At 45.4% G+C, this 19,705-nt stretch overlaps 1 protein-coding gene across 2 annotated transcripts in view; it reads right to left on the bottom strand.

Moving 5' to 3' along the window:
* The window catches only part of POLQ (DNA polymerase theta), a 478,304-nt gene that overhangs the window by 115,305 nt on the left and 343,294 nt on the right, over nt 1-19,705 (bottom strand). For both annotated transcript variants that reach the window (XM_078656637.1, XM_078656638.1), the window contains one exon: nt 3,724-3,842. In XM_078656637.1, coding sequence (XP_078512763.1) covers nt 3,724-3,842 — 119 coding nt within the window. The remainder of the gene's footprint in view (nt 1-3,723; nt 3,843-19,705) is intronic.

Below are 19,705 nucleotides of genomic sequence, written 5' to 3'. Positions count from 1 at the left end.
TTTATACGTACGTAGAAGGAAGGGCCCATCTCCGCAGTATACATGACGGCTCTTGGGATGTACCCAACCTCCATCGGCTCTTCTGGTGGTTTCCGCCGTGGACACATCCGGGCTATATGGCCCCATTCCCCACATTCGAAGCACTGGGGACCCTTTAGTGGAGTGAGGTCCATCCTTGGGGGTCGTGGTTTCAGGATCTGTGAGAACTCAGGTTTCTTCTTCTCTTGCTTTGGAGCTACGTTAGTTTTTACGTTTTTGTCTGAGTCCCATGCAAACGTTCTGGGTTGGGCTCGAGAATAATTGGTGGCCATTTCTATTGCTTGAGCCACTGTGAGTCCTGAGTGTTGTCGTAGCCACCTTTGCGTTCCATAAGGTAACGCTTCCATGAATTGTTCCAATATAACGCTATCCATGATCTCTTCCTTGCTTCGCTGATCGGGTTTTAACCACTTCTCGGCTGCCATTTTCAACCTAAGGTAAAGGGTTTTGGGGTTTTCACCGTGGACTCCTTTCTCTTTGCGGAACCGCACCCGATATGCTTCGGGGTCCAGTCCCAAGTGGTCAAGGATCACTTCTTTGATTTCGGAGTAAGGGGTGTTTCCTGCGTGGTTTGCTACTTGATAGGCAGCCTGCGCTTCCCCTGACAGTAGCGGAGCCAAAAAGAACGGCCATTTTTCAGGAGGCCACCCACAGGCTTGGGCGGCCCTTTCAAAATTTGACAAGAAGGCATCGGGATCCTCCCCCTGTACATATTTTTGGAGGGAAACTCCCGAAGGATGTGGTACTACTCCTCTGCGTTCTGTAGCGGGGCCAGGGGTTTGAACAACTTTCTGAAGATTCTCGAGTTGGGCACTTATGGTACTTTTGAACATTTCTCTGTCCGCATCTGCCGTGGAAATTTGTGTTTTTATGGCCCATTCTAGTTTGTCCTGTCCCTCAATGAGGTGTTGAATCACTTGTTCCATCAGTGGTTGCTGTTGGGGGTCGCTGGATCCCACTTCTGACACCAGTTGTAGCGGGGTGACCGAGGGCTCAGGAATAGACTGGAGACGTCGTTTGGGTAGTGAGGGCTTTATTTTCATATACAGCTTTTTCTGGCGAAAAGTAAGTCTTTCTTTAGCAAATTCCGAGGGGTCCGTCGTGGCTTTTTTGGGATTCCCTTCTTCCGTGACTGTGAGTCTTCAGGTCTTCCGGTTGGCAGCCAAATCTTCCCCTCGTGGTCACCGTAAGGAAACAGAAAGAATAGGACCGTATTAATATTACGTCCTCGTACTGATTTGTACCCGAGGGAACCAGGGAAGTGCAAGGGCACCGGTGAGTCGTGATTAACTAAACGACCTATGGGTGATTGCCGAGTTTGTGTGGAAGGGCGTGAAGGCAGGGAGGGAAGGAACCGGGAAACAACGGGAAGGAATACAGGTAGGGGAACCAGCTCTAGCGCGGGACCGCCCTCCTCCTCCCCACCCAGTTCGAGAACCGTTCCCGTACCTGTCGCAGCCACACTCCTCCCTCGGGAGTGTGGCAGGGCGCAGCGTGGTATCGTTGGCCTCCTGGCTCGTCTGCTTCTCGGCTGGTCTCGTCTTCTTCTTCTCCTCCGAATCGCCTCTCCTCTCTCTGTACTTCTCCTTTGGTGATGTCACACGCCGACTGTGTGTGTTCCGGCCTTTTCACCAATCCGGTACAGTGGACGTCAAAAGGGGTGGAGCCTTCCTCAGACTCTTCTGTCCATTTAAAGGCACCGCTGATATTTTCGTCCGAGTAGGTTCGCCAAGGGTCTTGTGGTTCCTGTAGGGAATGAGGTGATGAAACGACATCAGTGAGTTGCCACCACTCCGTTTCTGGGTTGTCCCCTTGCTTAACGCGCTCCGCGTTACAGGGACCCTACCAGTAGTTAGCTGGAATAGACAAAATTCATTACAAAGAATTACCCTAGGAAAATCTGTAATAAAGCCCATCCTTTACCGGTATTGGTAAGACAGCGGAAGTGAGGCATTTGAAGAAGCTTGTGAATAGGCTGCTGCGGCAACTAGGAGTTACTCCACAGTGTCCAAAGTTAAAAATTTAAATAAAACGAGAAAGGAGTAAACTGAAAAAAGAGCTTTGGGAGTTTAAGAAAACAAAACAAGATGTCTTCTGGGCAAAGCTTATTCACGCCAGTAAGAATAACGACACTACAAGCCTTTGGCGAATGATCGATATTAACGAGCACGGACAAAGGTAAATGCCAAGCTTTGCGCAGACAAGATAACCGAAAAGCTTTATCCCAGAGATCTCTAGCTTGGATGGTACTATCAACATATAACATCTCGGGAAAACAAGCTCACCTATCGGCAAATTTCCAAAGGTACATAAAAAATAGATTGCTGGGATTCCTTTTTGGGGCTTTGCCAACATTGGACCATTTATTGAAGTGGCAAACCCGACCACCCAAGGAGAAACGCAGGTTCTGTAGCGAGAAGCGAGGATCCTTCCTCCATGTTTTGTGTTTGTGCCCCCCACTACTGGAACCTAGTAGACGTTAGTTACACCAGCAACTTAACCTCCTGAATATATGGTCTTGCAGGCAGGCCGTAATAGCAGCTCTGAATCTACTAAACATAGCTTTGAATGTCAGGCTGGATAATTTCTGCCATCATTATTGAATATACTGAAACAACAGGAAAATGGTGAATGAAGTCAATACAATTTACTACGCTCATTTTATTATTTTTAATTACTGCACATCTATTCTTAGTTTTATCTGGCTTTTTGAATTTCAGATTATTCCTGCTTCCAAACCATAGTAACGCAGGCATATCAACACTAAGTAGATAATATTGCACCTTGGCCATGTTTCAATATGAAATGGTAATGTCTTTTATCTGAATTGATATTTTTTATGCTGCTTTTATATACTGGCACATTGACACTTTATAGGATGTATTTATTAGCCTGTTTTTCACTTAGTCTGAGATTAAGTGGTTTGTTTTATATTTGATTGATTGCAAATGTTTTTATGAATCATGCAATAAAGTCTTGAAATATTATATATTTTTAATGCTAGATATTACCACTCCTTTGGCAGATAAGAAAAGAAGTGATGCAATAATATGAAATGGATCAAGAAATAAGTATTGGAATGCTGGCCTCCTGGTTGCAAAGCAAACAAATTAGATACATGACCTCACATCTTCAACTCACACCGTTGCTTGAAATCTTGATTTGCATTAAGAGACTGAAAAATTCTGAAATATTTATCTTTCTTTTAGAAATAAACATTTAGGAAAATGTAAACATTTTCTATAGGCTAACTTTCCTTAACTCCTTGCATGCTCATGATGAGCTCAGTTCGTCATGAGGCACGGTGTTCCTGTGCTCATGACGAGCTCAGCTCGTCATGGGCCGTGGAACGCTCACACACGGGGATAATTCCCCTGCTGTGCTGAACGTTCCACGAAAACGGGTGTGGCCATGCACATGAGCACTGTGCCTCATGGCGAGCTGAGCTCGTCGTGAGCCTGGGGGTGCTGTGCGCGCCCCCCAACCCTCAGCACAGCGGGGGAATTACCCCTGCAGCGAAGGGGTTAAGCTTGCTCTTGAAAATGAGTTTTGGTAGCACTGCTACTTGGCTTTCAAGCACTACTTATCCATACAGAAGGCATCTCCAGATATAGAATTACCTAGAGAAAGATTAGCATTCCCAACAGCCCATTAATTCAAATTTGAACCAGAACAAAAAGTTACCTGGAAAAGGCACAAAGGCATGTCTCATGCTTACAGAAAAAGGTACCCCCTTCTCCTCAGGCATCTCCTCCATCAGCAGTTTGGGGCCATTCGGCAGAATGTTGTATCGCTTTCTACTCCTGAGAGAAATAAATAAATGTGCATTATTGTATGAGCCAAGATCTCATTTCATGGAAACTTTGAGTGCAGAACATTTAGTAAACTGATTTCAGAAATCTAAAGCAGAGAAGGAAAACCATCTCTTACAAAATGGCACTGTCACAACACAAATTAAATTCTGTTATTCATTCTCATAATAAAAGACAATAACTTTCAATCAAATTAACAAAATCCACACAGCCAATATTGTTAAAAATGGCATTACTGTCTCTTTGCTTGGCAGAGCCACATCTAGACTAATTGATGAAAGCATGCATCAGATAAATGACAACAAATGCAGTTGATGATTTATTTGGGGGAGAGAATATTAAATAAATCGTAAGATAGAGAGACATTTCAATCTGCTTCTTCTGAGAACAAGCACCGTGCAGGTCACCTCTGGCATGATCTACATGAAGGTAGCGGGTTCAAGTCCGGGCAGGACTTTCACCTCTGTACTAGGGGTGTTTGACAGAGTCCGGTAATGCGTGTTGGCTGATTTTTGGAGGTTTTATCTACACAAATGAGAGAGGTAAAAGCCAGAAAATAAAAAAATTAGTTCCCAATCTGGAAATCTCAAAAGGGTGTAAATACTACCCTCACCCACTCTTCCCTGGATGTTGGCCTGCACCAGTGTGTCGCGGCGGCCCTATGATTAAGCATTGAGCGGGTGAGGGCAGTATTTACAACCTTTTGGGATTCTCAGATTGGGACATTCATTACTCATTTTTTAGATTTTAACTCTCTCATTTGTGTTAGTGAAGAATATTTTTTCTACATTTTTATTTGAACAAAACGTTTTGAAGCGGGAGGGGACCGGTTGGCCCACGTCCTACAAGGTAATATAAATGAAAAATTGGTCCACGGGTTACCTCTAGTTACCAGTCCTTCTCGAACAGTGAGTAGTATAGTGATTGGGCGAACAAGGGAAGGCTCAATCTCTCTTCCTTTTTTCTGTGGTGTAAGTGATTTTTAGAGGTCCCTGGTTGTACATCCTTACACAGACCAGATAAGTATAACATTTTGTACTAATCAGATACCAAAAGTTACATTATGTTTAAGAGGAAATGTCTATAGTATCCAAGCGATAACAAAGGGGATAATGGACGGTGCTCGTTTCCGTTCCATGGAAGCCATGGAATGGCGGTTCGGGCTGGACTGTTCCCATGAGGCACAGGGTCAGACTGATTTGCATATGGCTATGTCTGAACTGGGGTGGTGGAGTGAGCTAAAGAATGATGATGGATTAAACCCAGATCAACTTACTGGGGGTGAGTGTTTGATTTGCTCAAGCGCTCCGTCCAGCATCCCCTTTGGTATTGCTTTGTTCGCCCTAAGTTGGCAGGGTATGCCCAGACGTGGGTCCCTTGCTCACTGTGCCACTGGATTCAAGCAAGCCTGGCTGATGACGGCTGAAATGCCAGAAACCGGACCTAGGATGCCTGATTCCAGTCCAGGGAAGACATGGCTTGGCGGTTCGGGCTGGACTGTTCCCATGAGGCACAGGGCCAGACTGATTTGCATATGGCCATGTCTGAACTGGGGTGGCAGAGTGGGCTAAAGAATGGTGATGGATTAAACCCAGATCAGTTGACTGGGGGTGAGTGTTTGATTTTCTCAAACGCTCCGTCCATCAACCCCTTTGGTATCGTATAGTATCCAAAGCAGGATTTTCACACAGCGAGATGGCAGCGTTCTACTCGCCGATAAGTGTATGTTGAGTTTAATGGACAATGTATTTCTGATTCTTAAGCGGCGTTATCAGGTCAAGCTGTAGATTACAGAGAGATTATTTCATGCACGGTCGTCTTATTTAGGTACAAGCAGACCAGAGTTCCAGGACAACCAATGGCTATGCAAATCAGTCTTATTTAGATTAACAGTTTGTAAAGGTTAACTCCCCTGGAAATGTGGCACACATGCAGCCTTCTAAGAACCAAACTGGACCTCCTGGTTTAAAGAGAAGTTTTTTTTAGTTATGACTTATCGTATATGCTCCATTGGTATAGAGGATGCACCTGTCTGAATAATTTCCTATGACCATTAGATTTTATTGTTCATAATGAGAGGCAGTCTGTTTATCTCCCATAATGATTATGATCAAAATAATGTAATTTTATTTTGGATAAAAATTATTTGCTGCACGAGCCATGTAAATTGTCCCATTGCGACATATCAAGTGCCTTCAATATATCCGTGCCAATCAATATCTAAGAAATAGTATCGCTAATCTACATTGCTAACTAATCAGTAGCAGCCACCTTGCATCCATTCATTAACCATAGTTTAGTCCAGAGAAGTTGGGATCTAAAAAGCAGCCATTTGGTACACTTCCTAACTAGCATATGTCACAAATACACAGATTTAACCAGCCAGACCTCATAACATCACATAACAATCCTTATCTGCATGGTCAAGTGGGGTAAAATTCATAGTTCTTATTGTAGAGGGCAACAGAGGTCATTTTTGCAAAAAGGACTTATTGAGGTATAAGCAGCACACTCTCCAAATTTTGATGATTTAATTTTAATATTGAACAAGAATTTTGGATTTAGTTCCCCCACCCAATTCAGATTCCCAATATACCCAAGTGGAAGGTTGCCAAATAATTCCACATTTACATATGTGAGGTATAAAAGATAAATCTCTCTTGGGTAAGGGCAACCAGCTACAGTGAGTTTTATATGGGTTATATTTCGTAGTTATATTCAATACAATTCTAATAAGGATGCAGGTCTCACACAAAAGTGTCTGAGCAAGGGAAGACAGGTGACAAATACAGTTTCTGCTGTTAGCTGTTGCACTAGCATGGTAGGAAGATTACATTATATAACTGAGAACTGTTGCTAGGGCAGGTCTTACCACCACACCCTCCCTAGACCTTTCTTTTTCCAAAGATTGGAAATCTAATCTTGGTATTGGACCAAAAAAGAATGTGCATGACACTGACCAACTTGGCATATCAACATTACAGGGCACCTTTTCACATGGATTACATGCCATCTTGGCTACAGAAATGGGGATGCTTTGGCGACTCCAAATGTCCTGCATGTCGAAGTGATGAGTCGGATCCAATTATGGCACTCACTCCCGATTGACCTCAGATATAACCCCTCCTTCCCGTGCTTCAAAAGGGGCTTGAAACTCCTCCTCAAGAAATACCTTACCGTCCAAGTCAACGAATCAAGAATCCAGTAACCTAGTATAAGTGGAATTTCGACTGCTTCAACCTCGGGAGCTCCCCCCCATCCTTCACTGTATGCCTAAATATAATGTGTTGCGTATATCCTCGTGCACACTTATGTCCTGCTATGTACTGTATGCCTAATTATAATGTTTAGCTTATGTCTTTATACATCCCTATGTCATGCTATGTAATGCAGCTATGTATGTAAAGCACTCTGATACCCCCGGGGCTAGCTAGCGCTCTATAAAACCTATAAAATAAAATAAAATTATAGATGCCCCTTTTTTCCTGCTTTAATAGATTTCTGAGCTCTTCACAATAGATTATCTTACATCAGCCTCATGTTAGAAAGGCCTATATGCACATTCAATTTCAACATTTAGATATCTAAAACACCTCAACATGGACCTCTTCTGCACAGCTTTCACTTTCTTGGATCTCGACAACCCCACTTAAAGATGATTCTCCACTTGATGGTCCTTGGTATCGTCAATGTAAATATTTTGAGCCCTTTGAGGGGGTGAGTGAGAGCAAAGAATGCAGTTAGTGATTGATTGCACAACTTGGAAAGAAGTCATGACTTTTGGTAAGGAGACCATCTGAGTCCGCAGCACCAACTTACCCAGGAAAAGGGTGGTGTAAGGCAGCTAGACTAAAAATGCCTGCAGCTCACTCCGACAACAATCAAGATTAGGAAGACAGTCTTCAAGGTCAAGCGATGCAGATAAGCACAGGCTCAACGATGTACACCTGAGGAATGTCAGGACCAAGTTACGGTTCTACTATAGCATCACAAACTGTTTGGAAGGTAAGGTGAGTCAAATGTTTAATAAACTTCATTATAACAAAAATCATTGGTCTGGCAAATGTAAACAAGCATTGAAAATGCAATAGGTCTCACCTTTGATTAAGTTAAAGCCATTTGCGTTGCTAATGGTATTGTATAGCAAAGCAAATGCCTTTAACTCAATGAAAGGCGAGACCTATTGCATTTTTAATGTTTGTTCCGGACAGCAGTGACAGCGGCACATCATGTGCGTGTGCTCATACTGCTTACTTCTCACTAGTGGAGAAGTTACGGCATGACGTCATGCCAGGTGGGCATTGTAGGGGGAAGGGAAATCCTTTAAAGAGTCATTTCTCTCTGGATTTTTCTTCTCTTTTTGAAACTCGGGAGCAGCAACACTGTTGTGGTGTCACCAGGGCATTAAGTGGATGTTTTTTACAATATTATACACATGCCATAGTTGTTGCTTATTTATCTTATGCAAATAACAACTATTGACAAAGCCAATAGTCCTGACTTGTAGGTATAGCGTTACTTGTATAATACATCTGGATGCAATGACAGAAACAGCAAAATACAAGTCGGGGAGCACACTATGGTAAGCACAGATTTATAGCTTACGCATTTTTAAGCCACGCCCTTAGTTATATTGGCCACGCACCTTTGAGAGGACCACCCCACCCCAGTTTTTTCATCCCACTTAAAGCCCCGAGTAACTGCTATGATTTTTTGCAAATCACTTCATATCCTCGTGCCTAACAAAATGAATGTGTCCTTCTGTAACACAACTGGTGCTCATGTAAAGCGCCCTGATACCTTCGTGTAGAGTTCGTGCTGTATAAAACTCAAAAACAGCTGTGTACAGGTGCATCGTGAATGTGAGAGAGCATATGACGCATGAGCTCACATCCGGGGAGGAGCATGTGAATCTACTGCATAAACCATACTTAGATGATAAGTACAATGTCTCGTCTGTAGCACCTGCTGCTGCGGCTGGACCCCCTGCAATGTAGAGGATATACAGCAGTGTACGCCCCCCTAAAGTGGTGGTTGTCGGTTGGAGAACAGCTGAAGCAGAAGGTTGAAATAAAGCGTTAAGCACGCGAGCTTGAACATCCACACAATACGACCCAGTCTTTGTGTGTGGAGTTGAACATGTCGCACTCAGCCTCACAAATATGTGCGAATGGTATGTCGCCATTTTAGCCTCCTTTTTCCGCGTAGTATGAGCTTAAAGAACAGAATTCAGAGTTTCTTTTATCTTCACCCAACACACTTCACTGCATTTAACTAACCTCACAAGGCCCGACTTGGAAGATGGATTTCTTACATGGGGTTCATGAACACATCAAAGAGCGGCTTTGTCTTGTGAATGGGTTTAGTTCTGTCAATCTAAAACCCCAGAGCTCTTTGAATATCTAATACATGTAATGCATATTATCTGCGGAGTTGTTCATAACAATTATTTTCTGATACACGATTTGTGAAAAATTTGGCAAAATAAATAATCATATTATAGTAGAACACCAATCACAATGATAGGTCACTGATTTGGGTGCACAAAGGGGGAGGCGCTTACCACCACCTGTAGATAACAGAATCCCAGTCTCAACTTTTTCCGACTCTTCACGCTCCTTATCTAAAGCTGCATAACTCGGTAGTAGAGGTGTAAGAGACACCTGCCAGTTCTCGTTTCCTGCAAAAGTGGTGCATTTCCTTTACGTAAAAAGATGGCCTACTGGGTGTGAGCCAATGATATTCGAGTGAATACGAAAATAGGTTAAAACACAGACAGATAATACTAGTCAGGAGGGCAATAGATCCCAGGTGCTTATATTAAAGATGGATCTACCTCTAAGAGGTTAACTGTATGTCCAGAGATGTAAGGCATATACAGTATTTGTTAAAATACCCCTCCACACACCAAAAGGTCCCTTGGTGGCATGCTTCATCATCGGGGTCTTCCCACCCCGCTGCGGGATGGGGCGTGCTGCGACTGGCGACTACGCTGGAGCACTTTAACTTTGTGAGTGCTATGTGAGGTGTATTTGAAGTGAGTGAAGTAGGGTCAGGGGTGAATGGCAAAGTGATGTTAAAAAATACCTGGCCTTATGGATTCAACAAACTTTATTGGTCATAGGCTGGTACCGTTAAAGGCAGTGCATCGGAGAGCCAATGCTATTAATGTGCTAGGTCTCCTGGGGTTGTCAACATGTTTCAAAGCTATGAAAGCTTCTTCGTCGGGACGGAGTAAGATCCCTCTGTCACTCACTATGTTGCTTATCAATATGTGAAAAATATATATACAAGTGGGTAGAAATACAATACCTATATGGTACGAATAGATGTTTTGTTTTAGCTCTGTCAGTATTTCTGAAAATACTTGGGAGGGTCCTGCCTGTCATGGATTGTCTAAGCCAGGGAGGCTTTAAGGTGCTCCTTGACTGCACCCAGGCATTTGTACATCTACCAAATAGACAGACTGCATTTACGGATTGCATTGCGGGTAGGCAGAAGACAACATGTTTGCCTAAAGCATCAATGCTTTTGGATTTTCTAGCCAGTGGATTAGTTGGAAAAGAATTAGTGTTCATCTTACTGCTTGAGGCCTGTACAATGCGACCCTCTAGAGCAGGGTGCAAGATGAGAAAATCTATGTCGCCTGGCCACCCCTTGGGTAACAAGTGTGCCAAAAATGTTGTTCGAACAGGTAGCCATCTAAGTCTATGTGAAGGGGTCATTAAATGGAAGCAAGGGCTCAGATGTTGCTGGCCCCCACAGCAAAATGTCTGTCAAAACATGCTTGTTGGCACTGAAACATTAGAATCAGACCCTGAATGCCCCAGAGATGGTAAGGAGGAGGAAAGGCGTAATGGCGACTGAATCTAATTCCACCTCAAGAAAGAGAAGGCAAAGCATTAGCTGAAGCTGGGATCTTGAAGTGGTAAATAGAACACTGCTGATCAAAGGATAAACAGGTGGTGTTCTGGAGGTGGTCAGACACCGCCTTCAGTAGCCAGACATCAGAGTATGAAAATAAATATTTCCCCAGCCGATAAAGATGTGCCATAACCATGAACATGATTGTTGTGAAGGCAAGAGATTCTAATGTTACACGAAAAGCACTGACACCAATAGTGAGGGAAGCCCAGTCTAAAGTGCAGAAACTATCTGGGAACTGAAGGACTGTAGGAAAGTAGGATTTGCTTTCATGGTTACCCCCACTTTTTGCCTGGTGCCAGTGTGTTTTGACTGTAGTTTGCTGGGATCCTGCTAATCAGGACCCCAGCATCTGTGCCATCTCTCCCAAAATGGCCTTGGTAAGTACTTTTGTACCTCAACAATTGGCTACTGGTGTACCCTTATAAGTACCTAGTATATGGTACTAAGGTACCCAGGGCATAGGTACACCATGTTGCTTGCCTGGGCTGCAGCATGTATTGTGCCACCCATGGGAGTCCACTTCAACACAAACTATAGGCCTGCAATTGCAGCCTGTATGATATGGTGTTTGCACCTCTCACAACAGATATACGTTTCCTTATAGTTGAGGTCAATATACTTAAAGCCTACAAGTCACCCCTATGAAAGGCCCTTCAGTCCTGAGAGCAGGGTGCTTAGTTATATGTGTGAGGGTGCCCCTGAATATGCAGGACACCCATACAAACACTGGTCTTGATTCTCCAGTCTGTGTAAGTTCGGTCAGCCATTTTAAGACATATAGTGGACATCAGTCATTAAGAGATGTCTAAGTATTAAGTGGCTGCACCGAACCTGGTCATGTTTGGTATTAAGCATGATAGAATCATACCTCAACACCAATTCCGGTGTTGGAGGTATGATCCTATGAACTTGGGGGCCTTAAAGCAGCCCCCTGTACTCCTGGTTACAACCTTTCAGGTCTGCCAGCACGCAAGTGCTGCTGCCGACTACCAACACTGTTCTGCCCTCCTGCTGCTGAGCTGAGTTCGAGCAGGGGAAGGTAGAACAATAGGTTTCCTGTCACAGGGAGGTGTGCCCACCTCCCAGACAAGACTTAGTGTATCGGGCTCGGGTGGGGTGCTTTTTAGCACCATCAGACTCCATTGAAGAGCACATTTGGTGCCCTGCTTGCATACTCCTGGAACGAGGTTTGGAGGGTATGCCTAAAATGGGAGGGAGTAGCCCCTTTGTGTAACCCAAACCAGCCAACAATACTAAGTGATGGATTGCCACATCAAACAGCTAGAAACAAGCCCTACTACAGGGAACATGTGTTCTTTTGAGAATGCACTAACATGGTTTGGGTGTAGTCCGAGAAAGGCGACTGCTGCCAGCAGCCCTGGTGCTCTTTGAAGTTTCCACACCACCTGCAATAGCTGCTCGTTAGGCTGAGCAAGCTGGTGTTGCAGGTAAGACTGTATTCTCGAGTAATCTCAGAATTTTCTTTACTGCTGGTGGAACTCGCAGCTAGGAGAAAACAAACCAGAGAGAGAGCAGCGGAACATCCTACTTGGATTCTCTCTAGGGCCAAAACTGCCTTTAAGCTAAAAAGGTCAGAGCTGTTAGAGGGTGTATCCATAATGTTTTTTCTAGATGTAATCAAAGAGGCCAGCAGAACGCATCCAAGTGCTTCTACGAATGGTCACATAGGAACCTATAGACCTGCCCACCAAATCCACAGTGTCAAGACCAGATCTAAGAATTTGCTTGGTGTGACCAAACCCATCACAAAGTACTTCAACATGGACTAGCTGAGGCAGAACTACCACTGGTGCAATCTCCCAAAGAGTACAAGCCGTAGGGCTATAAGAACAAAGAGCCAGGCTTCCTGATAAGAACATGTCTTTCAGAAGGATTCAATCAGTTTTGACTCCCTACTGCGTTGAACTGAAGAAAAAGAGACGGGGTCAAGCTTGGAGCATGAAGACGTTTGTGCTACAAACCTTCAGGAGAAGACGAGGGGGGGGTAAAAATGATTTATCGGCTGAATCTGGGCAATGATGGCAGAGTACCTGGTAGTTGACAGAGCAGAGCCTTGCCTATTCAAGCAGTCATTATAGGATCTAGGAAAGCCTCAAACAAAAACAATAAGGTTTCGGCTGTAGAAAAACTGGGTTGGAGTATTTCTATAAAATACAATGTATTCTACTTTTCAATTGGCAAAGCAATTCTAAAACTCCTGCTGCCTTACATAGGGCTGTGTTAAAGGAAAGAATATCCTCCAAAGGAAGGACTGAGGGGAATACATGACCAATCTCTGTTGAAGTATCCAAGTCACTGGCATTTAGAAGAAAAGTTATAATTGCTTTGGTCATGTCAAGAGTTGACTATGCCAAATCTCTTCACTTGGGTATTTCTAGACATTTTACGTGGAGACTCCTGCTGATCCAAAACCGGGCTGCCCAGCGGCCCAAATGTTGCCATATTTCTAAAGTGACAAAAGACCTTCACTGGCTCCCAGTTGCACAACGATTTACATTCAAAACATGATGTACTATTTTCAAATCTTTACACATAAAAAGTCCTACTTTTATTAAATCTCAGATTCACATGTATCCCCCCACTAGAGTTCTTAGATCCACCCATTTGCACTAGTTAATGATTCCCCAATTTGAGAAGAATTGGACAGGTGGTGCCAGGTTTTTAGTCCTTGCTCCACGCGTCTGGAATTCCCTGACTCTGGAACTCAGGACCACCTTAAATTATGGACAGTTCAGAAAGATGCTGAAGACTTGGCTCTTTAAGCAAGCCTATTAATAAGCCACCTGAGCCATGTTGGGACAGTTACTTAGCGCCAAGAGACCATTTGGTGTATGTGTGCTCTACAAGCTACAGTAACATAACATAAATACATCTCTGCCAGAATCTGAAGGGGAGAGAAGTAGCCGGTCCCAGTACTGTCCTCCGTATCATGAAAATCTTGGTCTGGCATTAGGAATAAGTCAGAATGAGACCCCATAAATTAATCTAGGTGTATAGAGTGCCAAACTCAAGCTTGCAAAGATGCTTGTTATTGAATTTGGCCTGCACTGTCCGATTAGCCAAGGCCAAAACGGTCCTGGTGCTAGAGAACTCCAACAGTGCATTTAGAGCTGGCTTTGGCACCAGGTTGATCTCATCCAGGACAGGAGTCAAATCTGAAGACTTCGAGGATGGAGTTAGGGGATAGACCTGCTGACCAGATGAACTGCCCCTCGAACTGAAGCAATGTTGAAGAAAGATGAGTCCCTCTTTTGGTGCGTCCTATGTTTTTTGTGAGGAGATTTCTCTGAAAATGAATCCTTCTCCCTGGACTTACCTTGAGATGCAGATCTTGAGCAGGAACTGTCAAATGAATGGGATGCTCGGGTTCCAGACCCTAAGGAGATGTCATGTGGACCAAGAACGGGCATCTGATTGTAGAAGCGGCAACATATTTTTGAACCTGACATTCTTTACCTAGAAGATGCTGCAAATACAATTTATTGCACCTAACAAGGGTTCAGGTGAGCAAGGAGTTACACTTAACATTTAAACACTAAACATTAGGGTTAAGCGCTGAATGAAGAAGGGAAGAAAGAAGAAGAAGCCTAGAACTACTTTAACAAATTTACAAAAACAATTATAATTTATTCATATACACATCTGTCATAAAAAATTAAAATTACAGAGGGAACAGTAACGCTCAAAAAAAGAGTTGGCAACAAAACAAAAAACATACATTCCACATGCCAAACGGGTGGCTAACAGACAAACATTCTCTTTACAAAAAAGGAACAACATAGACAAAATGATGTGTCCTTTGTAAATTACGGCCACAAAAAGGCGTCGACGGCGTTTCAACTGCATATAAACTGCGCGGTCATCTTCAGGACAGGAGTTAGTTGAGCGTACACTTTCTAGTCAGACGGGCGACCAATCGTGAGGGAATTCAATAACTTGTAGAAATTCCAACCTTAAACAATTGTGAGTGAGGCACTCCAATAGCTGGGGTCCCGATCAATCAATGCTTCTTAAACATAACTCCAATTGATGGAACTAAAGATATCACTGTTGGTCTGCTCAATCAATCAGCAGCCAAACTCGCAGGCGACCACGAAACCACTCTGCCACTCCAATCAAGGCAGCTACCTTAGAGTGAAACTTCTAGTGGAGAGCAACTCCAGACATGCGAAGGGCACAAAAACAGAAACGAATATCGTACTGCCAGATGGCTTCATATATTGCTCGGTGACATAACATTGAGAGGAGGCGAGGAACCGGAGAAGGTGGAACGATGATGCTGCCTATTGGTGTAGGAGAGCTTTCAATTGGATTATGGTGCACGGGGTAAAGTTACATGTGAGGATTCTGGAGGTAGAAGTACCCATCAGAAATCCTTTGCTAACCTGTATCAGAAGGGAATCTTGGATCCTATTAATTCAGCTTGTGAGATCTGCGTTCTAGGAGCAGGGCATTAAAACAGTTAGCTGGGAAGAAAATGGGAATTGGTCTGAGCTGACCTGAAGAAAGATGTACTACAGCTTTAACTTAGGTTATTTTAGAAATTAGTTGACTTAGGAACAAGGGGGCATGTTCCAAAGCTTGATCTTAGGGCTGGTATATAGATTACTGATTTTAGTCAACTGCATTAAGTTAATGTGTGTGGCCCAGGCACTACCCTCCCTGTAATTCGGTCAGATGTGAATACAAATGCTCCCTTCGCCAACTCACCTTTTAAAATACCTGTACACTAAATTTCAGAAATCTAAGTAGGCTCTAGACCAGTACTAGATACCTAGAGACATCTTCAAAATAGAGTCTGAAATATGGGGTCCACTCCAATGTACTTTGATACAATATTCGTTCTTGGGTTACTTTCCAGTGCCTACAATGGAACAGAGAGGCTCTCTATTTACAAGGAAGGGGACCAGGCTTAAGCGAGAAACTATGGGCTGGAATTGGTTTAATCACCGTCACCGCATCTGAAAACTGGCATGCCTGAGTTCCAAACTGTGAAACTTTAAAATAATCTACCCTGGTTTAGGATGCTGAGGATTTAATGTATTGTTTTTAATTAGCTAGGAGGGCCATGAGAAGTGAGGGTATTTGGTGGAGGAGATATCAGGAAGATGGCTGGAAGGCCTCAGATACAGCCAGGCTGATAAAGATGAAAAAATTAAGATCATCTGCCTGAACTTTTTTTGTCTTTCAATCAGCCCTGGGAGTGGACATGCATGACAATCAGTATAATAATAAAGCTGGGGCATTTATAGGAGTCACAGTGCTCACCCTGCTATGACCTTCTCTGAAGATGAATTAGGGTAATCACAGCCTGATCTGAGTTTGATAATGGCACTGCTCTTAAGAATTAGCCTGGCTCTGCCCTCTGCGTGCACACCACTTTATTTCCATCTTAAATTGATTTGATGTTAATTGCGCCCTCAGAATTATCACTATGACAAAGTGCATTCCCCTGAATGTGACATAGCGAGCCTCTGCAATGCAGGGGTGCTAGAAGGTGGGTTACATGCACCCCAAAACAAACAGTGAATTATAGAGGGGCAACAGTGAATAATGACCGGTCCTGAGCGACATCAAAAATACAAGTTCAAGTTATCAATGATGCCACTCAGAACCCCAAGGTGACAAGCATTGCAATTATTCACTTTTTATATTATATATGCCTCCTCCGGCTTTAGCGTCTGGGTATTCTCCATAAAGGCTTCCTATAGAAGTCATATATAACAAAAAAAATAAAAGTTTTGATTTTTATAAGAATATTAAATAGGTATGAGACTTAAAATGAACAGTCAATTTAACATTTGAATTTTTTACTTTTTAAAGTTTATGGAAGAAGCCAGATTGCTTAAATCGTTTTCTGCTTTCTCTCATATCTTAACCACATTTGCTGTTCTTTTACAATGCAGTAAAGAGCCCAAAGCAGCTCTCTGCCTGCTTCTAAAGAGAAGGAAAAGTCAGCATGAGAAAAAAATTCTCAAAATGTGGGGGCGCTAGAGGGCGCACGACAAAGATGGCCGCGCACTAGCCAGGCTCCCGCCAGTTCGGGCACTTTTCCATACATCATCCCTATCCTGAGGCGAATTATTTGCTGAAACACGTAGATTCGGTGAGCGGACCGAATCCGGAACAGAGGGAACTAATCCTGGCCGCTCGGACACAGAGCAAACCGGAGCTACAGAGCGCGGAATCCTGGGCCGATAACTGCTCAGACAGCGCTGGTGCGGCGAGACGGCGGAGCTCATCAAGGGATGCCGAGGATCGGCGGGCCTGCCGGAGCTGAGGGACGGGCGTCAGACTGGTGACAACGTCCCCCCCCCACTTCCCTTCCCTCCCCTCCCCGGTGCCCGGGGGAGAATAACAGGCTTGCGGCCAGAGAGACGCCCAATGCGCAATCAATTGGTGACTGAGGCTGGAGAACGCCGGAGGGGCGATTCGACTTAAAATACAAAAAAGCACTATAGGGAACACCTTCCCCAGCGAGTCAACATCGCCGATGGACTGAGGGCCTGGCTGCCTAACACGCAACGGTGGGGGGAGAGGCCCTGCGCACCGAATCGCGCTGCTCCCCTGGGGTGCCGGTGGCGGCCACTGCCTGTGTGGCCGAGATCCCCTCTGACATTGCGCCTTATTGACTAGGGCTACAGGCGGGCGCTGTGCCAAGCGATGCATAACTGGAGGACGTAGCGCCAAACGAATACCAGGGACATTGCTGCGAGGCTGCGATACGCCTGGGAGTAGAACGGCAGGCCACTTCCCCGAGAGACACTGCTAGGCCCAGCTGTAATGCTCATATCACAACCGCGTACAACTACAAGGCACTGAGAATAAGGCCAGAGACTGCAGAAGGGTGAAGAACTGGGCGGCCGCATGCCCGCGTTTCGACCACAGACAGACGGCATACTTGAGTGCTAACACAACGCGGCGCCAGTTACCACCGCATCGCGCACCCCACTGCGCTGATCCCCCAGACCGCTGGTGAAGGCCGAGGTCCTCACAGTCGACACCCTCCCAAAACGTGCGTCATCACAACTGCAGCCAGCAACTGCTATTCTGAAAGGTGAACGCGCAGCAGGGCAAAACGCCTGAGAGATACCAGAGTACCCAGCACGGGACTGCTGACACCAACGCCTGGGTGCGCTACCACAGGCCCCCGCCTCAAGAGAAATTACTGGGCCCAGTCGCAATCGCCATACAGTCCTGAGCAGCGTCACAGTCTCAACAGCACCGGGGCCAAGGCCAGAGAACGAGGATGAAAGAAGACGAGAAACACTGGTCACGCGCATACACGAGGCCTAGCTAACCGGCGGAGGGTGGACTTGATCGCAACGGGAGCACCCCTCCCACCCCCTCCCCTGACGTTGCGGAGAGGGACGAACAAGACTAGGCCTTGCCAGTATACCGGACGATCTGGAACATCACTGCTTCAGGTGACACGTGCACTCAGAGAGCATACATAGTACAACACCCGTCGCCACTGCACCGCGCCATCCACCATCGCGCCCTGCTGGCCGATTGAGGCGGACTAGTGCTCTCAGGGAGCCAGGACAACACGCCGGGAAGTCCGAAATGGGGCGTAATGAAGCCAAACTCTCATTTGACCCCCACAAAGAACAGAGATCCGAATCAACTGAAAGTAGAGACACCGGGCCAACAGAGCAACCTGATGAGGACTGGAAGACGATCCTGCCAGGCATGAGGCAGAGTCTCACCTCCATAGATGCCAAGATGGACGCTATGAACATCAGAATGGACTCCGTAGTGAATAAGCTAGAACAACATGACCACAGACTGAAGGACGCCGAAACCAGAGTGTCGGAACTGGAGGACGGGGCGGCGACGGCAAATACCCAAATGCTCCAAATGGATAAACTACTGAAGGTGATAGCTGAAAAAAATGAAGATTTGGAGGCACGCTCCCGCTGGAATAATGTCCACATTCTTGGCTTGGCGGAATCCACCAACACGGGCAGGATGGAGGACTTCATAGAAAAGCTCATAGCAGACCTATTCGGACGAGAGGCCTTTTCTGCCCACCTAACGATAGAAAGAGCGCATCGATCGCTGGCCACGCGCCCGCCGCCGGGAGTGCCGCCCCGGCCAATCATAGCCCGCTTCCTTAACTATAGGGATAGAGACACTGTTTTAAGACTCGCCCAGGAAATGCGGCAAGTGAGGTATGAAAACACCACACTGGCCTTCTATCCGGACTTTACACAGAATGTTCAAGAGGCACGGCGCAAGTATGCGGCGGTCAAGAAAAAATTACTGGCACAGGATATACAGTACGCCATGCTCTACCCTGCGAAGCTAAAGATCACTCACCAGGGGAAGCAGCACGTCTTCATTACACCTCAGCAGGCAGAAGACTACCTCAAGAGACACCGCCGAGCTACATCCCGAGAAGCGGAGGAACGACGTCGCTCTAGATCCCTATCGCCGGCATCAAATCAGGACTGAGTGTTGCCACTCATGCTCACGTTGCGGAAAGATGGACCTGATGATCACATTAACTGCCTCCGAGATGGTGATGTATCAATGCTGCTTTCCTCTTTTCTCTGTTCTTCTTTTGTGTGTTACCGCCTCTTACAAATCCGTTAGGTGCCCGAACACTCACCCCCGTCCCGCTGTAACGGCCGGCTCACAGAGCGTGGCTGTAGGCGGGTGAAACATGGTAGGTGAGATGGCGTGTCGTGGGCCCCTGGCGTCTCCACATACAAGAGCATACCCCCCGGACTTTCCTCTAGAAAGAGGGAGAACACTGTAGACTGTTGAGGGCTCTATTGGAGGGAGGGAATTTTATACCCGGCAGGTTGGGGATGTCGGTGTGGGAGGGAACAGGGTGGGCGCAGGGGATCGGGACTGGGGACGGCAGAGACTTTACGAATCATTATGGACACACGAATCTT

Source organism: Lissotriton helveticus, chromosome 8, assembly GCF_964261635.1.
Source record: "Lissotriton helveticus chromosome 8, aLisHel1.1, whole genome shotgun sequence".
Taxonomy (NCBI): Eukaryota; Metazoa; Chordata; class Amphibia; order Caudata; family Salamandridae; genus Lissotriton; species Lissotriton helveticus.
The sequence above is the reverse complement of the archived record's forward strand: the minus strand, read 5'-3'. Positions and strand labels throughout refer to the sequence as shown.